Source organism: Papio anubis, chromosome 10 (genome assembly GCF_008728515.1).
Source record: "Papio anubis isolate 15944 chromosome 10, Panubis1.0, whole genome shotgun sequence".
Classification (NCBI taxonomy): Eukaryota; Metazoa; Chordata; class Mammalia; order Primates; family Cercopithecidae; genus Papio; species Papio anubis.
The window spans coordinates 83,984,231-84,002,938 of NC_044985.1; the positions used below are offsets into that span (position 1 = coordinate 83,984,231).

Consider the following 18,708-nt stretch of genomic DNA (forward strand, 5'->3'; position numbering starts at 1 on the left):
AGTTCTTACTGTATTTCATAGACAGTGAGCCTAATGACTCATTTATGATGGTTTTGAGGTGTGTTAGCCCAATGGCCATGGGCTTGCTGAGTTGGACTGCCTTAGGTTTGAGTCCTGGCCCTGCCACTTACTATGGGACCTTGAGCAGTTACTAGATCTCTTTAAAAGTGCTTCAGTTTCCACGTATGTAAAAATAGGGATAATCTTTTTTTTTTTGAGACGAAGTCTCTCTCGTGTCCCCCAGGCTGGAGTGCAGTGGCGCGATCTTGGCTCACTGCAACCTCCGCCTCCTGGGTTCAAGCAATTCTCCTGCCTCGGCCTCCCGAGTAGCTGGGATTACAGGTGTGTACCACCACACACAGCTAATTTTTTGTATTTTAAGTAGAGATGGGGTTTCACCATGTTGGCCAGTCTGGTCTCGAACTCCTGACCTCAGGTGATCCGCCCGCCTCAGCCTCCCAAAGTGCTGGGATTACAGGCGTGAGCCACCACGCCCGGCAAATATGGGGATAATCTTAATTTCTATTTGTAGAGTTGTGATGGTAAAATGAAAAAAAATGTATGTCAAGCACTTAGCAGAGTGTCTGGTATGTTATAAGTTCTCCAGAAGTGTGCTAATTATTATTAATAATGTATTTGTGAAAAGATTATTCCTTAACAACATAATTTGGAGGAAACTCGTCTTCTCCTTATCTCTCTAGGCTTCCATGAGAATCTGTTTCTTGTGTGTAATATTTAGGATTAAGGAAGAGGCTCTTTCTTTATGTTCCAGGATGGAGACACTAGTGGTTCTCACGGTTTTGCTAGTGCATGGCTTGTTAAGCACTGATTGGTGTGCTGCCCCTGCCCTCCAGAGCTTCTCTTTCTGTCTGGTGAGGAGCAGAGTATTTGCATCTTTAACAAGTTCCCAGGTGATGCTGATGCTACTCATCTGGGAACCACACTTTAAGAACCTCTGCTCTGGGACAGTACTTTCCAATAGAAATATAACGTAAGCCACACATGCAATCGTACATTTTCTAGCAGTCACATTGAAAAAGTGAAAAGAAGTGGATGAAATTAATTTTAATATTGTATTTTGTTTAATCCAATCTATCAAATACTACCATTTCAACATATAATCAATATAAAAAGTATTAATGAGACAGCTTATATTCCTTTTTTAGTACTCAGTCTTTGAAATTCGGCCTCTATTAAACCCTTCCAGCACATTTCACTTTAGACTAGCCACATTCAAATCTGGCTTTGCATGAAAATGACCTGGGAGTAGCTGTTTTTCATCACAACTTCCCCACACCAACTGACCTTGGGGCCCAGCAATCTCACTTTTTCAGAGCTCCCTGGTTAAATCTTTTGATTAGCTGGAAACTCAACTTGCTCCAATCTCTACCAACTTGGTCATTTTCCCTCTCTAAGCGATATGTTATGACATTTGGCATTTACCCACTCCAGCTTACATTATGATAATTTATGAAATACCCTATTAACGGCCCCAAATATGCAGTATGATTATTATGTTTTTATAACTCATGGGAAATTTTGCGTTAATAACCTTGAAAATTTTGTTAAAATCATTACTTAAAATGTTTTCTTATGTACTTCCTATGGTTTCTTAAATCCAGTTCAAGGAAAGTGATGTAATACCCGAGAACAGGAAAGTAAACCTAAGAGCATTAATGGGTTTCAGAGAAACAAAAGTGAAACTTTATTACTGCCTATACAATCAAACAGGAGGGAGAAAGGAGACAAGCAAGTCAGAAAGCGATTTGATAGCTCAGTACGTTGCTAGAACTTTCCATGTTTTATGTGATTGCATTAGAAACATAAATATGTATTTTTAAAACTTTACAGACGGTCATACATATTAAACTTTGTTAAATTGTATCAGTTGGAAATACTGAGACAAACATATTTGCCAGAATTTCTATTATTTGGGTTTATTTTTCATAAAAAAATGTTTATCTTTGTTCTAAGCTAATAGATTTTCTGGCTACTGTTAATGCATATTCTGTGAGATTTTTGCTCAGTGATCAGTTCAATATACTTTTGTGTTTGAAGTGATTGGTGGTAACCGTATTTGTGGTTCATAAATTTTATCCTAGAAAAGTATATACAGATGATGTATTAAAATGGTGAAAATCTTTTCTTTATGACTAATATGTTTCCCTAATAAGTTTTAACAATTTCCTTGATCCCTATTTTTCTTTAAGACGTACATAAAAATTAGATGATTGTATCTATATATGTTTGTAATGGTATTCCTGAAATCTAAATTGCAATTTTAGGGAAAAAAGTTTTAAAAAATGTCTAAGTTGTTGAAATGTTGCACCAATATCAGGACTTATATTTCTGAGTATCTTAATTTTGTATTGATTCATTGGTATGTACAGAACATGTATCCATGGACTTGAATAGCCCTCAGTAATTGGTCTGTTCCAATAACAATTTCAAATGATAATAACGAGGAGAAACCAGGTTCTTCTCAAGAAGTCAAAGATCCCTGTACCTTTCTTATAGATTTAAAAGCTCTTGTGGTCGATGCATGTTAAGGTATGAGTATTCGGTTATGTTTGGCAGTGATACACTACCAAGCATGATGACCAAGATGTTAGGGAGAAGGTCTATTGTGCCTAGACACCTGTTACTCACTGTAGGTCCTAAAAATCACAGCATTAGAGGCTTCTTGGGCTTACCTAGATGTCTGCACCTTGGAGGACTGAGGCTTCACATTGCTAAACTCTGGGCCTGTCATGTGAAATGAGGTGAAAATATATTGAAAAGTTCCTTGACTACTTTAAACAATTAAGATTCAGATGAAATTGAGCTGACTGGGCAGATATAGTTCATAGCAGAAAAGAGAATCTCAAAATAGGGACACAGCCCAGTTTCATTTTCATAGCAGGGAGGGTCAGCTCAGTAAAGGTAATGAGCACATGATGTTATGCAGGGGCAAGGTGGGCTTCTGGACATTCTGGAGGGACTAGTGCCAATGGGAGGGTGCAGACACTCAACAAGGACCTTCAGGACACACTGAGAATAACCTTGCCTCTCCTACAGTTTCCCTAGTGTTTGTGCTTAGCAGTAGAACCCAACTTGACTATCTGGTCACTTAAACTTACAATTCTTTAAGGCAAACCAAATTTATGGTCTGTTTAGATTAAAACCTTTTAACTAGTTTCCCATTGCCTCTTGTTATGCACCAGCTGGCAGAAAGCTGTGATATTAGAAACAGTAAGATTTTATTTTACTGTGATGTGGAGAGCGTATTGGAACCCACCTGGAAGGTAGAGTCTGTAGAAGCAGCCTTCCACATGGGAAAAATAATTGAGAGTAAAATGGACAAGAAATGGGTCCCTATAATTATTTTTTATCTTATCTTCCCATCTGAAAAACTTAAAATAGCCCCATTCTACCCTCACGGCCAGCATTTTCCTTCCACAAAAAAATAAAATTATGATTTGAATAAAATAGTAATTAATCTTACTAGCATCAGTCTCAAAGAAGAGTCTTCCTTGAGTTAGACTTTGAGGTCAAAGAGAGAAAGAATTGCCAAGGAAGTTGTGAGTGTGTGTGTGTGTGTATGTGTTCTTATGAATATAGCTTACGATCCATTGTCACTATGTCTTCAGATCTCACGAATTTTCTGTCTTCAATGGAATTCCTCCCTGATTCCCCTGCGGATTATAACATTTCAGCTTTAGAAAATGCTGCATATCCAAACCCTAGACATCAAAGCCCAAATGCAAAACAAAGCAAAAGCTTCTATTAGATTTCACATATCTGTAATGGCAAAATTAGATGTGTCCAGAAGAATCAGCTGATCTGTTCTATTGAAAGGCATCGTGGCTCACAGATTCATTCTTAATGGCACCAAATTCAGCTGTCACCATTCAGTTCTTCATAGTTCTTAGGTATGCCTCTCTCTCTCCTCCCCCCCCACCCCCCCCATATACACATTCTTACACCATCACACACTGAAAAATTCATATATATACAGTGTCTGTTTACATAATACCAAAACTTTCATTTGAATAAGAAAGTCAGCCATCCAGAAGTCTTCCAATATAATGATTGCAGACCATCTTGCAGGCTTGTAATGATCAACGAAAGGCTTCACTTTCCATCCGTGGCTTGTAAACAGAAGCACCTAATTATTTGTTCTTGTACTTCACACATCATTCATGTTCACTGTTAGAAATAATCAGAAAAGAATCCTTTATTTACAAGTGAGTAACTTTCAGGGGCAGGAATAAGTGAAAATAAAATTCAAGTGTTATTTGCCAACTATTAGGTTGGTGCAAAAGTATTTGTGACCTTAGCCATTACTTTCTTTTTTTTTTTCATACTATAGTTTTTATTATGGACAAAAACCCAAATACGTAAAGGAAATAGGAAGTCTTCAGATATCACAAAATGACTTCTTTTTTTGTTTGTTTGTTTCTTTGTTTTCTTTTTTTCTTTTTCTTTTTTATTACACTTTAAGTTCTAGGGTACATGTGCACAACGTGCAGGTTTGTTACATATGTATGCATGTGTCATGTTGGTGTGCTGCACCCATTAACTCATCATTTACATTAGGTATATCTCCTAATGCTATCCCTCTCTGCTCCACCCACCCCACAACAGGCCCCAGTGTGTGATGTTCCCCTTCCTGTGTCCAAGTGTTCTCATTGTTCAATTCCCACCTGTGAGTGAGAACATGCGGTGTTTGGTTTTCTGTTCTTGTGATAGTTTGCTGAGAGTGATGGTTTCCAGCTGCATCCATGTCCCTACAGAGGACATGAACTCATCCTTTTTTATGGCTGCATAGTATTCCATGGTGTATATGTACCACATTTTCTTAATCCAGTCTGTCACTGACAGACATTTGGGTTGATTCCAAGTCTTTGCTATTGTGAATAGTGCTGCAATAAACATACGTGTGCATGTGTCTTTATAGCAGCATGATTTATAATCCTTTGGGTATATACCCAGTAATAGCATAGCTGGGTCAAATGGTATTTCTAGTTCTAGATCCCTGAGGAATCGCCACACTGTCTTCCACAATGGTTGAACTAGTTTACAGTCCCACCAACAGTGTAAAAGTGTTCCTCTTTCTCCACAACCTCTCCAGCACCTGTTGTTTCCTGACTTTTTAATGATGGCCATTCTAACTGGTGTGAGATGATATCTCATTGTGGTTTTGATTTGCATTTTTCTGATGGCTAGTGGTGATGAGCGTTTTTTCATGTATCTGTTGGCTGTATAAATATCTTCTTTTGAGAAGTGTTTGTTCATATCCTTTGCCCACTTTTTGATGGGGTCATTTGTTTTTTTCTTGTAAATTTGTTTGAGTTCTTTGTAGGTTCTGGATATTAGCCCTTTGTCAGACGAGTAGATTGCAAAAAATTTCTCCCATTCTGTAGGTTGTCTGCTCACTCTGATGGTAGTTTCTTTTGCTGTGCAGAAGCTCTTTAGTTTAATTAGATCCCATTTGTCAATTTTGGCTTTTGTTGCCATTGCTTTTTGTGTTTTAGACATGACGTCCTTGCCCATGCCTATGTCCTGAATGGTATTGCCTAGGTTTTCTTCTAGGGTTTTTATGGTTTTAGGTCTCACATTTAAGTCTCTCTTCCATCTTGAATTAATTTTTGTATAAGGTGTAAGGAAGGGATCCAGTTTCAGCTCTCTACTTGTGGCTAGCCAGTTTCCCCAGCATCATTTATTAAATAGGGAATCCTTTCCCCATTTCTTATTTTTGTCAGGTTTGTCAAAGATCAGATGGTTGTAGATGTGTGGTATTATTTCTGAGGGCTCTGTTCTGTTCCATTGGTCTGTATCTCTGTTTTGGTACCAGTACCATGCTGTTTTGGTTACTGTCGCCTTGTAGTATAGTTTGAAGTCAGGTAGCATGATGCCTCCAGCTTTGTTCTTTTGGCTTAGGACTGTCTTGGTGATGCGTTAGCCATTACTTTCAATGGCAAAAATCACAATTACTTTTGCACCAACTGATTCTCCTATATGCCAAGTCAAGGGATATAGAACTTACCATTTGTAGGGTGTTTCAATAGACTGGGCACTTTTGTGGAGCATTTGGGAAAGTGCTGCTTTACTGGAAGCAAGTATGCAGGGTCTCTCCTGCTAGCATGTCCAAATGCTTGTGTCAGTGGCAGTGTTATTTGGAAACTTATAAAAATAAAATCTTACTGTTTCTAATATTTGATAATTTGTCTCTCTGGATTCCTAGTTGAGAATAATTTGAGTAGTAATAGAGTTAACATTGCGTATTACCAAGCTTTCATCCTAAAATCAGCAAAAGATAATGGATCTGAATTTATGCTCTATTTAAGATGTAGGTGTAAAATAAAATAGTGGGGAAGAATCAGAGAATTTTTGCAAGTTATTCCTAGCATGTGTCTACTATGGAAGTGGGGACACTCTTTATAACAAAAGCAAAAGAATATAAGAAAGTGTTTCAGTGGTTCTTGATTGGCAAAAACCATTCAACATGCAAATAGGTGGTATATGTTGATATCTTGGCCTGACTGGCTGCTAATTTCTGAACCAATCTGTTTGTGCATTTAAGTCATTTATTCTCTATTTCAAAAAGATTGAATCCATTAAAATCTTAAGATCTGTCTTCCATTATAATGGTGAAAGATTTTGACCAGATTAGGGAAAAGAAAACACAACAGCCTGATTTTGGGAACACAGATCTTCTCAGAGGGGGGCACTTTACAAAGGAGATTGGACACCAAAGGCAGAAACCCTGAAGATTTTGAAGAAACAGAAGGATTATGGGAAGTTTTAAGGGTCCATTTGAAAATGGAGTTTAAGAAATTATAGACAATAAAAATTATGGTGAAGATACATATGTATTGATCTGGAATGTTGCTCATGATATGTTGGTAAGTGAAAAAACAAATTTAAAACGGTTATATTATGTTGGAGAGTAAGGCAGGAGAGGTGGCAGCTTTAGATATGGTGGTCAGTGAAGCCCTCTTGGAGGAGGTGATACTCGAGCTAAGATGAAGACTGCAGAGGACAGGCACAGTGGCTCACACCTATAATCCCAGTGCTTTGGAAGGCCGAAGGGGGAGGATCACTTGAGCCCAGAAGTTTGAGACCAGCCTGGGCAACAAAGTGAGACCCTTGTCTCTACAAATAATACAAAAATTAGCTGAGGGCGGTGGTGCATACCTGCAGTTCCACCTACTTGGGAGGCTGAGGCGGCAGGATTGCTTGAGTTGAGGAGATCGAGGCTGCAGTGAACTGCGATCACGCCACTGCATTCCAGTCTGGCAACAGGTAGGTTTTCCTTTAGATTTGTTTTGAGACAAGCTCAAAAAAAAGGTTTTGAGGCCGGCCCCCAAAAAAAGACTACAGGAAAGGAACAACCCTGCAAAGATCTGAAATTAGAGCATTCCAGATAGAGAGAAAAGTTGGGGGAAAAAAAGACAAGAAAAGAAGTTGGGGGGTGGATTCTTATGTTTAAACCTGGAGTAGTTTCCTCCTGTTTCTTCCTGCAGTGCTTGGTATTGTTATGTACATATAGGAGAGATATATTCAATAAATGTTTGTTAGATTACCTAGGAGCCGATAAAAGCTTTGAGACAGTGAGGACTGTGATGACAATACTTAGTTAAAATAGGTACAATTTCCCTTCTCTCTATTTTTGACCACCTTTCTTCTACATAATAGGAAGAAACACAATTTAGATAAATTCCCATCTGTCTTTGTCATTTTTCATGTCAATGCAGTATGAATAAAAGATTTTACTTTGTCTTCTAGAGTTATTGTAACATGCTTTTAGAACATATCTAAGTCAGATGCCTAGCCTGAAAGTATTTTTACATTCTAAAATGATATTTATGATTATGACTGAATGAAGTTGTTTACTATGTTGGAAGAGAGTAAAAAAATAACACATTGAGAAATCAATTTTAAAACTTAATCTTTTTTCCTTCTTTATAGAGCCTATTCCACTAGAAGCAAGATGGCTGAACTCAATACTCATGTGAATGTCAAGGAAAAGGTAAGATCAAGTTATATATTGGCTCACAGAAACTCCAAACTGGGTAATACAGTCCCTAGCTGGTAAAAACTCAGTTACAATGGAGAAAAGGAAAATAGTTTTGGGGGATATGTAGTAAGTTTGCCACACCAGTGAACTGTTGAGCAGAAAGAATCATAAGTAATGTCTACTGAAAGCATGTTAAGCATATGACGCTCATTTTTTCATTTACTCTTGACCATAACCCCATAAAGAAGATACTGTTGTTATTTCCATTTTACAGAGGTGGAAGTTGAGAAACAGAGAAGTTAAGTAATTTGGCTAAGTTCACGTAGCTGGTAAACAGCAGAACTGGGATTTGAACCCAGGCAGTGTGCCGTTCCACAATTCATACTCTTCACCCCCACGCTGGGTTACACCTAAGAGCAAGGGTATTATATTATCTCTTCAGAAAGGGACTCAGAGAGACATCCAGTGTATCACCTGGTGGTCATGCTGGGCAGCCTTTGACGTTTCTTTCAATGCTGAGAGTTCATGACTGAAAATCCCCACTTCTCATGATTTGTTGGAGACTGATTCCACTTCAGAGCTCTTTCCAAGTCTATGCTGCGTCCTCCACTGAAGGTCAGAATCCCTCACTTGCCACATATGCTGCCTTGCACTGTTAGCTCTTAAGGATCATAAACTGTAGACCATGAAGATAAATTTGTCCAACCCATTTGTCTGACACCATAGGAACTGAGGCCCTAACACTGGTTTGCCAGTGGTTTTACAGGCATGTGGGAGAGCCTAGACAGGAGCCCAAGCCACCACAGTGCTGGTGCACCTTCCACAGCGTCACCCCACAGCCTTCTCTGGACTGTAAACCATGTGAGGGCAGGGGTTTGTTTTTTGTCTCTTTGTATCCTCACCATACCAAAAATGCAGAGTGAAGGATGAGAGCAGTGACATTTGTGAAGCTCTTACTATTCTTCTTTCACTTAGCAACAGGGTAATAGACCCAAACACCACTCTAGATGCCAGGGGTATGGCGCTGAACATGTGGATGAAGTTCCTGCTCCCATGGAGCTCATATTTTAGGGCAGGGAAGCAGAGAATAAACACAAGAATATCTAAATGAACACAATTGTTTCAGGCAGTGATAACGACTGTGGAGAAAACAGCAGGGCGGTGTGATGAAGGGGGAGGCAAGGGGAGGTGGCTGCTCTATGTGGGGTGGTCAGGGAAGCCCTTTGGAGGAGGTGACATTTGATTGAGATAAAGATGGGGAAAGAAACAACCATGCAAAGATGTGAGGACAGAGAATTCCAGACAGAGAGAAAAGCAAAGCAGATGCCTAAGGTGGACTAAGTTGAATGTGTTTGACGAGCCAAGTGGTCAGTGTGGTCCAAGTGTGGTGGACAAAGGTGATTGATGATGGGAGATGAAGTCAAAGAATACTGCTTAGAATGCCGGCTCTCTGTCCAGGTCCGTGGATCTCCAAGGGATTGTGGTTACAATCCATGGGTCCATGAATGTAGATGAGAACAAATACATTTTTATCTTCACTAATATCTAAATGAAATTTACTAGTTCCTCCAGTCATGAATGTAGGCAAAGGAAAAAAAAAAAAAAAACAGAGTAGGGCTGGGTGTGGTGGCTCACACCTGTAATCCCAGCACTTTGGGAGGCTGAGGCGGGTGGATCACCTGAAGCTGGAGTTCAAGACAGCCTGACCAACCTGGAGAAACACTGTCTCTACTAAAAATACAAAATTATCTGGGTGTGGTGCCAGGCACATGTAATCCCAGCTACTCAGGAGGCTGAGGCAGGGGAATCACTTATACCCTGGAGGCGGAGGTTGCGGTGAGCCAAGATCGCGCCACTGCACTCCAGACTGGGTAACAGAGCAAGATTTCATCTCAAAAAACAAACAAACAAACAAAAAACCCACAGTAGAGCAGCAGTGCCTGTGACTTTCACAATTAAAAATCACAGACATTTTCATATTCAATTATATTTGTTGCAGATATCCTGAAATGTTGTTTGTTCATCACTACTTCAAACTTACTATAGTTACAGAACCCTGTTACTATATGATGTTATTTGATGTGTTAATAGAGAAGTACATATATTACTGTAGCATGTTTGTTTTTATGAATATTCTAAGTATATTTCAATGTAAGTAGTTTCCTTTGTAATCACATGCAGTTTATTTCATGAATTTTAAAATGTTGTTTTGAGAAAGACCCCATAGTCTTCACCAGACTGCCAAAGGAGGTCCATGTCCTGAAAGGTTTGGAACCTTGATACCTCCATGTAGGGCATTATTCAGAGAGCAGAAAGAAACTGCTGGAAGGTTTTAAGCTGGAGCATGACTTGATCTTACATCTTCTAAAAATCTCACGTGGCTCCATCACTGACTGTGCTACATATTTTATAAATCTTCATATTAAATAACCTTTCTGTTTGATGAGGACACTGAGGCTTGAGGTCAGACTTGTCTTGGTCAAAGTCAAACTCTCAAGAAATGTGGAGGAACAAGGATTCAAACTCAGCTGTGTCTGGTTCTAAAGCCTGTACCCTTTCCACATATTACTGCTTCTCAGGGTTTTCCATCCAAATGCCCCCAAGACACAGGACTAATGTGTTACCCCAAGTCTCTGGGCACATAGTCAAAACTAACTTCTGACAACACACAATTTCCTTGAAGTATTATTACGTGTTGTCTTAAAAATTGATGCAAAATTTTTATCCATTGTATTTAATAATATATTCCACACATTATTTCAGTATAAAATCATTGTAACTTTGTGATACTTATTACGAAATATATATACCATTCCTAAAATCCTTGGTATCTTCAAATGATAAGTGTCTTTTTGTATGCTAATGAGCTGATCTTTGGCTGAGGGCCCTTGGATATCGTCCAATGGGGGCTGGTTGCCCAGGGAACCAACCGGGTGATTAGAGGGTTGGAATTTTCCCTCCACCAAACTGGCAGGAGGGGAGAGAAGCTGAAGGTTAAGTTGATCACTGGTGGCCAATGATGTAAGCAGTCATGCCTATGTAACGAAGCCTCCATAAAAACCCAAAAGGGCTGAGCTAAATACTTGGAGGTTTGGCGTGGTGAACCCAGAGAGGGCATGTTAGCTTTGAACCCCTTCCCACATACCTTGCCCTGTGTATCTCTTCTATCTCGTGTTCATCAGTAACCTTAATAATATCCTTTGTAATAAACCAGTAAATGTGTTCCCTAAGTTCTGTGAGCCACTCTAGCAAATTATAGACAGTCCCTGATTTATGGTAGTTTGACTTAAGATATTTTGATTTTATGATTCCAAAAGCCATAGGTACTCAGTACACTCCTGATATTTTTTACTGTTTTTTTTTCCCCAAAATATTTTTGTTCTGTGATTGGTTGAATCCACAGATATGGAGCCTGTGGACATGGAGGGCCAACTGTACTTGTGCTGGAATCTGAAGTGGGGGGTGGTCTTGTGGAACTGAGCTCTCAATCTGTGGAATCTGATGCTATCTCCAGGTAGACAATGTCAGAATTAACACTAGGAGAACTAAGTGGGAGAACACCCAGCTGATGTCTGCTGAAGAATCCACTGCTGAAGGATTGCTTGGTGGAGAGAAGTCCCCCACACATATGGGTGACCAGAGGTCCCCAGAAGTATTCTGCATTGTGAGAGTATAGGAGGAGAAGCTGAGTTTGTTTTTTCCTATATCTTTACAAACTTACGGGCCATTGAGTAAAAAATAGCAGCAAGATGGCCCTTTTATATCGTAGCTTCTTCATATAATGTCTGAACTCACAGTCATATATTCAAGTGAGAATATGTATTCCCCAATTTGAGAAGCTGGGTTGGGCACCATGGTGCTGACCAAGGATCGGCAGCCCCTTTCCTAATATCTGCTGAGATAGAACAGCTCCTAGAGTTGGACCATGGAAAGGAAAAGCACTTTAAAGAATCAGACTCATAGCAATTGATCCCTGCAAAGCATGGCTGGTGGACAGACCAATATGGTAGGCTCAGCAGCCAACATTGGAGTGTTAGAGTGTCTTATTCAAAACAGAGGTGGCATCATGCCAATGAGGGAAAATAGGCTGATCTGTCAGCGCACAGATCATGGAGGTTCAGTGTGAATGCTCCATGCATAGGCTTAAGAGCCACAGTCATTCCACTCCTCATGAGCAGTGTCAGATGTCCACGTGACAGTTGACAGTAGTGTTTTCCCACTGCATTTCCGTAACTTATCAAAGTGTTGGCACTATTTTGAAAGAGGGTGATGAAAATGGAAGTAGTGCTTCTGTAACTTATTTAATGAATTCCATCTTCCCATGTCAAAAGGTTAATCGATTTCTCAACTCAGTAAAATAAACCATAATAAACAACTGAAAATTCTGATCGTTTATAATTTTACATTGATTTATTTTAGTATACTTACTGTCTTTAGTTATTAGCTTTCATGGCCTTTTTATGATTAGTTTGTTTCTCAATCTGTCACACAGAGCAATGACATTTTAATTATGAAAATTAATAATAATAACAACTGTTATGTCTTAGAGTACAAGATTGTAGAGATCAGATAAAACATCTATGTAGTGCCGTTGATGCAGTATCTAGTCAAGCACTGTGAGAAATTAATTACTTCATAAGAAGTGTTGGAATCAAATGAGTTCATCAGTTGTCTCTAGTGGGTCCTCTATTGGATGAATTCGAGTAGGTGCTTTGGTGAGGAAATGATTCCTGCCTTCATGCAGCTTTTAGTCCAAAGGAGCAGGTAGCTAATAATTTCAGGTTTAATATTCAAGACAACTGAAAGTTAAAATTGACAATCATTTTAACTGTTTCATTTAAAAATATCTCTATCTTGTTGGATTATAGCAATAAGGAATTAAATTGAAAATATGGTTGCAATCAGAGTCTGGTCTCTTGAGCATTACATACATCCCCTGCATGAGTGGACCCCATCCACCTTTTACACCTTTATCCACTGCCACATCTCCATGCATCTCTCAGTCGCCACCCTGACCTTAAATATGTCTGCCTCCTTTGCAAAGGCTGTTTCCTCTGTCTGGGATGTCCTTCTCAGGGACTCAACTCTCTCCTTTCTCCTGCCCTGCCTGAATGATTCACCCTTCTTCTGTCATTCACCTTGTACTTCTGTGGGGTTCTCTGCATTCTCCACTGCAGCTGTTATTCCAGGGAGTGTAATTGTCGGCTGTGGCTCCGTCTCACCGTGTGAGACTATGTGCTTCTTGGAGGCGGTGAATGGTTCTTACTATTACTTATTCTTGGGTTTGATACATAGTTGACCCCCCAGATAGAGTTAGATAAATGAATGAATAATGAATGAATGAACATGCCTGCTTGAATTGTTAAGTTCTTTAGAGACTTCATTTCCCATTTACGATGTTTTGCAAAATCTCAAGTCTTCTTGAAAAATGAAATGTAGGTTAATGGAAATGTCATCTCATTTTAGTACTCTTTTTGCTATTAAATAAAGCATGTTTTAAATTTCTTCTAAAAATAGAGACTTGGGTTACTTATGTTGACTACCTGTGGTTCTTCAGAAAAGTTGTATGTTTACATAATCATACAGGTGGTCTCAGGTAGGCTTCACAATACCGAATGAGGTCCTTTGCTGAGTAACCGGTCATATCCCGCTGCACGAAATAAAAAAGTAAAGAGAGAAAAAAATTCCCCAAATGTCACTTTGAGAAGGTGAGATATCAGAACAAAATCTTTGGGCTAATCTGATCTTATATATAGGGCATATTCATTTTTAATAGCTTCTTTTCCAAATAATGTGTTTTTAAAGAAATTGAACACTAGAAATTTATAGATGATTTCAGTGTAGGGCTTAATAGTCACCGTTAGATTATTTCTGTGTAAAATATGTGGGTACCAAGGTAAATTAGATTTACAAATGTTTAAATGTAATTTTAACTGAATAAGAAAGGATTATTAGAACTGGTATAGACAAAATAGAAATTTTAGTCAGATATTTTTAATGCATTCTCATAAATCAGTTTAAATAGAATACAATTCAGCAGTAAAACTTGATGGTGGAAAGTAAAGAAGTTCCTTGCAAATGGGGTTAATAGTTGCAAAGTGTCCAATTATGCACGGATAACTAATTCCAATGAGTGGTCCCTAAGCCACACTGGAAGACGCAGTATACTTGGGAGGTGACATCCAACAAGGTAAGGCTGTGGAAAGAGTGTGGAGTTTGGAGACAGAAGTCAGAGATTATTAGTTAAGCATCCTGAAATAAGCCACTTAACTTTTCTGGGCCTCAATTTCCTAACCTGTAAATTGGACATGATAATAAAATCTGCCTCACAAAGTCATCAATTACAGTAATAAATGTAGAGCTGCTTTATGAGCTCTTAACAATATAAACTAGAAAGCATCTGGGGGAGCTTATCTGTTTATTTCACAATTAGAAAATGGAAAAGGAGCTCTAGTTAATTCACATTTTTGTTTGAGGCCAGGCACGGTGGCTCACACCTGCACTTTGGGAGGCCGAGGCAGGCGGATCACCTGAGGTCAGGAGATCGAGACTAGCCTGGCCAACATGGCGAAACCCTGTCTCTACTAAAAATACAAAAATTAGCTGGGTGTAGTGGCGGGCACCTGTAATCCCAACTCCTCAGGAGGCTGAGGCAGGAGAATCACTTGAACCCAGGGGACAGAGGTTGCAGTGAGCCGAGAGCATGCCACTTCACTCCAGCCTGGGCGACAGAGTGAGACTCGGTCTTAAAAAAAAAAAAAAAAAAAAAAAACAGTTTGAAACTCAAAATATAAATTCCCATAGAACCAAGATTAGAAAGAAAAAGTAAAAAGAAAGAACATAAAAGTGGACTTGACTTTTTCAAACTTTTATAGCTATTGCTAAGCCTACAAAAAGTAAGCAAGACTAGACAATATGATGATGATATAGAAATGGGGAACAGCTCAGACTATAATGCCATTGCTGAGCTGCACCACTCACTGGCAATAGCTTTTAGAGCTGTTAAAGTTATAGAGTTAAATTGGTTTATAAACAATAATTGTATAGAATCATTAAAATAAAAAAGGAGGAATAGGAAAAAGGAGAAAAGTCTGTTGTCCAGAGAGGTGACATATTCAATATCTCTTCAGGTAATGGGAATAGAAAGTGTTCATGTCTGTGTGTCCTGGTGTCTGTTTTAATTATTATTAAAAAAATAATTTTTAATTATTTTTGAATAAATATATACTATTTTATTATTTTTTTCTTGTAACTCTCTTGATTTGCATTTTACAAAGTAGTGAAGTATAGTTCAAATCTTTATGTGGGGTGGAGTGTGGTCAGAAAAATCCAAGCATTTGGTACAGAAGAAACCCATCGTTATGCATCTTTTAAACATTAACTCCATTTAATAGATAACTCGCTTCATGGGATTTGAGACAAGTTTTAATGCTAAGTAGTTGTTTTGAAAGTGCAAACCATGCAAGCTTTTGGGAAAATTTTGCAAGAGTGTTGAAGTCAATTTAGTCCAACCCTTGGATTCAAACAAGAACACAAGCCACACAGCTTTCAGATTTCACCATGGAACAGGTTCTTGTCATCATTTTCTCATAGGAAAGGGTCATTAAATTTCCCGTTCACAGAAAGGAGAAACATTGACAATAGTTGTTGCCTAATGCTTACTTACAGAACTGCTGTTACTGTTGCTTGGCAACTAGAAGAGATTAGACAAGGAGTCTAAAGGAACTGAATGAATAAATGGAAATGTCAGCATCAGTTTCAGGGGATAAGAAGAAATTTACTATTGTAGGATTAGCATCGCATTGCTTTTTCCAGGCTACATGATTGGAATTCACAGTGTTTCTCTCCCTGCTTCTCCTGCCTCCCCACCCCCACTCCTTCCAGTCTTTCCTGGTAGCCCCTGTGCACTGTGGCTGAGAGGTATATATAAGATAGATGGTTAATGCTAAAGAATACAAGAGCATGTCAAAAATGAAACCCTTTGGCAGCAGGAAACAGTAACTCTGTTCACAATCCCTTGGGATTTATAGGTACTTTACCAACATTCTAGTTATTTCTCTCCATGATCCTTTGTATTAAATTATTCAGTTTTTACGGAGAAGAAAATGACAATGTTGGAATGCTGTAACAATAGTTCCTTCTCTCCTAACCTTGCACACTGGGAATCTGTTCAGATAGATTAGACAGACAGGTAGACAGACAGATAGATAAATAGACTCGGACCTTAAAATTGTTATTGCTTGTATTATTGTTAAAACCACATTTTCTCTGTAAGTCATTGCTCCTTAACTTGATTATAAGCTCCTGATGGACTTTTGATTTATTTGTGTACTTAATAGCTCATATAATAATAATATCATAGACTTTGTGCCCCCCAAATATTGGCTAATTAATCAGTGTTAAATAATTTAGCCACTATTGTCTAATGGTAATTCTCAACTTACAGGGAGGAAGAAGGAAGTGGGACATGCTTCCTGGGTCTAGGGCAAGTATTAAAATGTCAGTGGGGGAAAAAATAGGTATAATTAGAAAAAAACCCCACATACTTGTTTTCTTTTGAGTCCTCCAAGAGACAGATGCCAAGATAAGATGGGATTAGAAGAGATGGGGAAGATGGTAGGCAGCCAGAGCAGGCAGGGAGAGGCTTTAGACTTCCATACAAATCTGATAGCTTGAAAGAAGAGGGAGAAGAAAGGAAAATCGAGCAGAGAACGTCTCAAACTTACAATGCAGTATTGAATTTCTGCAGGCTGATGAGTGTTTAGGCCAACGTTGCCCACTGGAGGAATGTTCAGAAATGAGCTTTCACTAGTCCCCAGCCTCCTCAGCTGTTAACTAGCAGCCTTCTGGGGGGAGTGTGGCTGGGGTGTAAATGCACTAGGGGACCCAGAGGAGTGGCAGAGGCTGTCAGTCAACTGTATTGATTTCTGTAGCTGCCACAATACCTCAGAGTGTAATAAAATATATATATATATGTATATCAAATACATATATATATTTAAAAAGGAAATTGGAATACCTATTTTGGAATTCAGTTACATGAGAAAAGCTTGACATTTTTATGTTTATTGAAAAGAATAAATTAAAAGTTTGAGAACCATCATTCTAAAGTAATTAGTAAATTAAAATGCAAACTCTAGAATTTCCCATCCGTTAGCAAACCAAGTCATACTGCCACTAGTATGGGGAGTCTTCTCAACTTCTAGGGCAAACAGTGATTCAGTAATCTTATTGTCCATTAAAAGTATACTTTGTTTCAAACCACATGTAAAGTAACAAAGGAACATCATTATACTGAAAACCTGTGTCCTTTGTGTACAATGTGTATACATTGTATTTATTCTCTTGGCTTCCATGTTTTAATCTGCTAAACGATGGGAGTTCACCTAGATGAACTCCAAAATCCTTGGCAACTCTATCATTGGATGAACCTGTGGTGTTTCCCACCTCCTACGCACTGGCACTGTGAAAGACCAAAAGGGAGACTGTGCTGCGGATCAGAGAGCATGGGCACCAGCCTGAGTCCTGATACAAACTGGTTGCCTCAGGTTGAACTTAGCACATAACCTCTCAGTACGTCAGTTTCTTATAAAATAAACGAACCTGATTGAACCATCTTAAAAGTCCATGTATGGTTCACTGGCATAACATTTCTGATGCTCTCTTGTCTTAGGGATGCTTTGGAACTCTGCTTCTCAATCCTTGAAGGTAATTATCAAAAATATATTGAAATGACGATTTAGGATCAATTATATAACTTAATGTTTTTCTTTCTTTTTAAAAATACTATGCTAAGCACATTTAACATGAAATTTACCCTCTTATTGTGTTTTTAAATGCCAGTACAGTATTGTTAGCCATAGGCACAGTGCCTCTAGAGCTTACTCATCTTGCATAACTGAAATCTTATACCCATTGAACAGCAATTCTCCATTTCCTCCTCCTTCCAGGCCCTGGAAACCACCATCCTAGTCCCTGCTTCTATGAGTTTGACTATTTTACGTGCTTCATATGAAGGGAGTCATGCAGTATTTGTCCTGTGCCAGGCTGATTCCACTTAGCATAGCATCTTCAAGATTCATCAGTGTTGTCGCACATTGCAAGGTTTCCTTTTGTAAGGCTAGATAATATTCCACTGTGTATATATACTACATTTTCTTTATCCACTCATCTTCCAATGGACAACTGTGGTTTTTAAATTTCTTAGTGGCTCAAATTGTAATTTTAGGAATTTGGCAAATGCTGACTGGTTTTAATTCTTTTTTACTGCCTTTAGAGGAAAAGCAAAGAAATAAACTCATAAAATCATTGGGAAAACAAGATCTGGCCAATCAGATGATAATTTTGACTGGTGTTCAAATCATCATGCTCTTTTTTAATTGATCAAACCTGTTAAAATAAAAAATGTAGGTAAACAAATAAACTCCCCTCAAAGAGAGAGAGTGTGTGCTTCTAGTTTCCATGGTGTTTAAATCATCAGCTTCCTCCACACCACAGCGAAGAAATATCCAAGGTTAATATAATTTAGAGATTAACCCAACTCCCTTATTCTGGTGTTGACTAAAAGGTAATTAACTCCTTTATTCTGGTATTGATTAAAGGGTAATAGTGACTTATGCCTTTATGGTACTCTTTATCTGGAAAGTTCTGTGAATCAGCAGGAAAAAAAAAAAAAATCCCTCAGGGAGAGTGAATGTCAATAATTA

At 38.6% G+C, this 18,708-nt stretch overlaps 1 protein-coding gene across 14 annotated transcripts in view; it reads left to right on the top strand.

Moving 5' to 3' along the window:
- Positions 1-18,708, top strand: part of SPATS2L (spermatogenesis associated serine rich 2 like) — a 179,031-nt gene that overhangs the window by 73,465 nt on the left and 86,858 nt on the right. For all 14 annotated transcript variants that reach the window (XM_017946759.3, XM_017946755.3, XM_017946766.3 and 11 more), the window contains one exon: positions 7,954-8,014. In XM_017946759.3, the coding sequence (XP_017802248.1) occupies positions 7,976-8,014 (39 nt within the window). In that variant the 5' untranslated portion in view covers positions 7,954-7,975. The remainder of the gene's footprint in view (positions 1-7,953; positions 8,015-18,708) is intronic.